Below are 5301 nucleotides of genomic sequence, written 5' to 3'. Positions count from 1 at the left end.
CAATGAAAAGCTGGGTTTTCATGCTGAGGATGAAGAAAAAGGATTTTATTTTATTTTTTTATAAAAGAAGAAAATGTCTTTGTGCAAAAAAAATTTTGTGTGAGGAAAATAATTTTCTTTTTTTTTTTTTATATATATACAGTCTTGCCCAACTTCTTTGGCCAATGCACTCTACGACCACTACGCGTGGTAGTAACGTAGTTGTCTGCATTGGGAGTACTTGCTTCAGGTGTATGTTGATGATGCACGTATGTAGGGGGAATGTGTGGCTCTTGCGTTTTCGTGTCCAGAAAGGCTTTTTTTTTATTTTGTCAATAGAGACAGTTTCTTTTTTACCACTGATGTCTATGGTGAAAAGTTTGTTAGTACGTGAAAGCACGCGATAAGGACCAGTATAAGGTGGAGTAAGAGGGGCTTTCACAGAGTCCTTCCTAAGGAAAACGTGAGTCCAAGACGAAATGTCCTTTGGGACCGAAGATTTTATGGTCTGTTCCCTAGTACGCATAGGTGGGAGCTTATTGAAATAAGCTCGCAGTCTGTCAACGTACAGAGCTGAATCCATTTGTGCAGATTCTGTCGGGCTCAGCATTTGACCTGGCAACGATAGAGGTGCACCATAAACTAGTTCGGCTGGAGAGTATCCCAGGTCCTCTTTAATGGCAGCACGACAGCCAAAGAGAACAACAGGTACGTATTCGTTCCATCTCTGTTGGTCAGGATAGGCACGTAGTGCAGCTTTTAATTGGCAATGGAAGCGCTCTATCATCCCGTTCAAAGCTGGGTGATAGCTTGTCGTGCGAATACGTTGGATCCCTAGAATTCTGGAAAGTTCCTGGAATAGGTGGGATTCAAACTGTGCACCACGATCCGTGGTTATAGTGGTGGGAACTCCGTAACGCGATATCCAGCCTGATATAAGGGCTCGCGCTACGGACTCAGCCGAAATGTCTGTGAGGGGAATGGCCTCGGGCCACCATGTGAAATGGTCTATGCAGGTCAGGAGATAAGTAAATCCCTGACTGACTGGTCATGGTCCAACCAGATCTATGTGAACATGGCTGAACCGAGCGTCTGGGGTGCTGAATGTTCCTAGGGGTGCACGGATATGCTTGTGCACCTTTGACTTTTGGCAGGATACACAGGAACGTGTCCAGGCAGTGATATCACGCCTCATATTTGGCCAGAAAAATCTAGCTGTAATCAGCTTCACTGTGGCTTTGCATCCGGGGTGTGCCAGCTTGTGTAGGGTGTCAAAAACAACTCTACGATGAGTCATTGGAACTAGTGGTCGAGGTGAATCCGTTGCGGTGTCACAAATGATCTGTGTGTCTGAAGTGGGCACAGGCAGGTATGCGAATTTGCAAGTTGCAAATTCAGGTGACGACGGATCCAAAGTGTCCAGACTTGGCTGGTCTAGGGCCATTTGCTGTAAGTCGATATCCGATGGTGAGGACAGAGAATTAATGGGAAGGCGAGACAAAGCATCTGCCGCAGCATTCTGTTCACCGGAAATATGTTGGATATCGCTAGTAAATTGTGAAACAAAATCCAAGTGGCGAGTTTCACGGGGAGAATATTTGTCCGGCTTAGCACGCAGTGCGTATGTAAGCGGACAGTGATCGGTGTAGATCACAAATTGACGGCCCTCGAGTGAATGTTGGAAATGTTTCACTGCGAGGTATATTGCTAGGAGTTCGCGGCCAAACGTGCTGTAACGTTGTTCTGCCGGTTTCAGCTGTCTCAAAAAGTATGCAAGAGGTTGTAATTGTTGTTGGTGCTGCTGTTGCAACACTGCACCTACAGCTGTGCCTGATGCATCAACGACCAGAGAATACTGGGCATCAGGTATGGGGTGTGCAAGTAAGGATGTCATCGCTAGCTTTGTTTTCACTTCGTTGAACGCTTCTAGTTGGACCTCATTAAGTGAGATTTGCTCGTTTTTCTTCTTCCTGTTGCGTAACAGGTCAGAAAGAGGGGCTAGAAGATCTGCACAGTGTGGGATGAAACGTCTGTAATAGTTCAACAGACCAAGAAAGTGCCTTAGTTGGCGAAGTGAAGTAGGTGACTGAAGGTCTTGTAGGGCCTTCACCTTTTCTGGTAACGGAGATATACCGTCTGGGCTGATAATGTGGCCCAGGAAAACTAGCGACGAAGCACCGAAAACGCATTTACCAGGGTTAATCCTCACCTGGTATTTCTGAAACCGTTCGAACAGTAGAGGGAGGTGAGTGGCATGTTCCTCAGGTGAGGCGCTTGCCACGAGAATGTCATCTATATAATTATAGACAAAGTCTAAGTCACACACTACTTCGTCCATGAAGCGCTGAAAGGTACTAGCCGCGTTTCGCAAACCAAAGGGCATAGTTAAAAATTCAAATGCTCCAAATGGAGTTGTAACCGCAGTCTTGGGTATGTCGGCCGGATTCACAGGGATCTGATGGTAAGCCTTAACTAGATCTAGCTTAGAGAAGGTCTTACAACCATGCAGCGAAGAAGCAAAGTCTTGAATGTGTGGGATTGGGTAACGATCGGGTACCGTCATGGCATTCAGTTGTCGGTAGTCCCCAGTCGGACGCCAATTCCCATCTTGCTTAGGGACCATATGCAAAGGGGAAGCCCATGGACTGGACGAGGGGCGAATTATTCCCAGCTGCAGCATATGGCTAAATTCTGCCTTTGCTGCCTTAAGTTTATCAGCAGGGAGGCGGCGTGGTCGTGAGAATACAGGTGCACCTGTGGTCTCAATATGGTGCTTTGTTGAGTGAGTGGGTTTGCTGACCACAAAATTTAAATTGGTCAATTCTGGGTATGCTTGCAGTAAAGTCTGGTATGGGTCATCAGACGCAGCAATGAAGAATACAGGGCTGATAGCGGGGGTGTTTGTTTTTACCCCAGAGACGGAAAGTTTCTGTATTAGCGTCTATCAGCCGACGTCTTCGCATGTCCACTAATAGGTTAAAGTGGTGCAGAAAGTCCGCGCTTAGTATGGGGTACGGTAAGTCGGCCACCGTGAAGACCCACGTAAAGTCTCTCCGTAATTCCAAGTCTAGAGAACGAGAAATTTGACCATACGTGGGGATTGCCGAGTGATTTATCGCTTGCAGTGTGATTGGCAATACTGGTGTTTTTTTACCGAAGAGTTTTAGTGGCCATATGCTGCAAGCGGCTCCCGTATCAACCAAGCAACGTGCCTGGGATAGCGAGTCTATAATAAAATAGGCACGGTTTGTGTGCATACCTGGTGGAGAGCTTGCCGTGCTCAAGTCCCCAGACCTTAGTTTTCCTGGTTCGAAATTGAACAGGGCATTGTGCACCTCTGTGCCTCTGCTCCAAAACGGCTATGGTAAAAGCATAGCCCTGGCGTGTTAGACTGGCGGCAGCAATGGGGAGATGGTGAGCGACCTCGGTAGCGGCGTCTGGGCGATGGTGCTCTAGTTGCGTTTAATTTTTTTACCTCTTTGGTGAGACGCTCAATAGCGTCAAGTATAGCCAAAGACATGGCGTCTCAGCAGCATGTGTAAAAACTTCAGCCTGTGGCTGAGGGATCGCAGCGGTGATAGGTCCCCTAGAGAATTCCATCACCCTATCCGCCGATGCTGCTATGGTATCTACAGATTGCTTCTCAACCATAGGTGCCAAAATTGCCTTTACTTGAGACGGCAGCCTCGAAATGAAGAGCTGCTTTATAAGGGCACTGTTGGCCGGGACGTCTTCTGCCAGTTCTCTCATTCTACGGAGTAACTCCGTTGGCATACGGTCCCCTAAAAGTTCATCATGGACCAACGTTTGGAAACGCCTCTCTGCTGAGACTGACGTTCGGAGCAGCACCTCCCGCTTTATGCTTTCATAGGTAGAATTAATGGGGGTGTCAGTTATCAAATCCTTGATAACTGGCGTCAACGATGCGGGGAATGCACTGAATAATATGTGCCGTTTTGTCTGCTCCGATACGTTGTTTGCCAAAAAATGGGATTCCAATTGGGCAAACCAAACTCGCACGTCGCCAGCAAAGGCAGGCAATACGGTGGACATGTTTAACTAACGATAAGAAAAAAAAAGGAACAGACCAAAAAATATTCAGTTATCCGACTTGAAGGATAATGCCAAAGGAACACGAGAAATATTGGAAGTACTAAAAAGAAAAAAGAAAAAAAAATGAAGAAATATACTTTTATGGGTCCCGTCTGGGAGGACCGAGAAAAAAAATCTATTCTAATAGGAAAAGGAACATTTAAGCCGAAGCACGTGTGGCGTGGGGTATTTAGAAAAGGTATCGAACTGTACGTAGGAGAAAAAAATATATATATATATTTTTTTTTAAACAATAAAATAAATTGATAGACTATGCTTTTTCTTTTTTTTATATATTTCTGTTAAAATAGAAAAATTATGTGTGTGTGTGTGTGTTTTATATGAAGCAAGTACTCACGTTGGTTTTTTTCTTTTGCTGGCAGGGGAAGAATATCCGTTTAAAACGGTTTTAAGTCTATATATGACACGTGGTGTTTGAACTGCATGAATGTGTCCGGCGGGGATGTTTTTTTTATTTTTCCGTGGGGGAACCATATGTCCGGTGTTGTTGAATGGTTTTCGGTGATAAGTATTTGATTTTTGGAAGATGATTTCGTTTTTTTGGGTTTTTTTTTTATCGGGGAAATAGAGAGCTTGTTAGCTGGAAATGGCTGTTTTAACCAAAATTCATTTTTTTTTTTTGTAAAATATTCTCTATGGAGAATATCAGGTCGCTTTTAAAAAATTTTTTTTTTAGTTTCCTTCGTTTGTAAGCCGCAGACACCTTGACGCCGATACTTTTGACGTGTATGTGCGTTTTGGAGGTGGGTGAGGGAGGGACCACGTGTTATTTTTTTAACACAAAGAATTGTCCTTTTTTTTCTTTGGTTGGTAAAAAAAAATTTTGTTTCTTTTTGTGCGAATCCCTTCGACGAATTATGTATATATATGAAATATTATTTCTTCTTTCAGTCTGTAGTTGTTGTTCGTTTTGAGTGCTCTCCGTAATTTCTTTTTGTTTTTGCAAATGTTTGGAAGAAAGTTTGTACGTTCTCTTTAAAAAATATTCTTTTTTGTTTGAGAAGTTTTTTTTCAACGAGGAGCGTTCCGTCGGGTCACCATTTTTTAGTGGGGTAGTTGTACCCCAGCTAATCTTTTATCTTATAGAACCATCGGTAAAAAATGACAAACTCCTTTTAACATTGAACCTTTGCAAGTCTTTATTCCACGAGATAATAGTGGTGGAGCTCGAAGTTCTTGAGTCAGGTCCACGTCGGACTGTCGGTGCTG

The 5301-nt window shown here is 44.2% G+C and overlaps 1 protein-coding gene across 1 annotated transcript; it reads right to left on the bottom strand.

Annotated features, from left to right (window-relative positions):
* Positions 1-3450: 3450 nt before the first annotated feature.
* On the bottom strand, positions 3451-4032 carry LOC145259627 (uncharacterized). Its single transcript, XM_080117283.1, has one exon. It carries the CDS (start codon positions 4030-4032, stop codon positions 3451-3453), a length of 582 nt encoding a protein of 193 aa, XP_079973409.1.
* Between the last annotated feature and the right edge of the window lie 1269 nt (positions 4033-5301).

The sequence above is a fragment of the Euprymna scolopes genome, chromosome 35, assembly GCF_053919585.1.
Source record: "Euprymna scolopes isolate OS-2025 chromosome 35, ASM5391958v1, whole genome shotgun sequence".
Lineage (NCBI taxonomy): Eukaryota > Metazoa > Mollusca > Cephalopoda > Sepiida > Sepiolidae > Euprymna > Euprymna scolopes.
This window is presented reverse-complemented; position numbering and strand designations above follow the sequence as displayed.

Coding starts and splice junctions, on each gene's coding strand:
- LOC145259627 (XM_080117283.1), bottom strand. CDS start 4,032: ATGTCCACCGTATTGCCTGCCTTTGCTGGCGACGTGCGAGTTTGGTTT.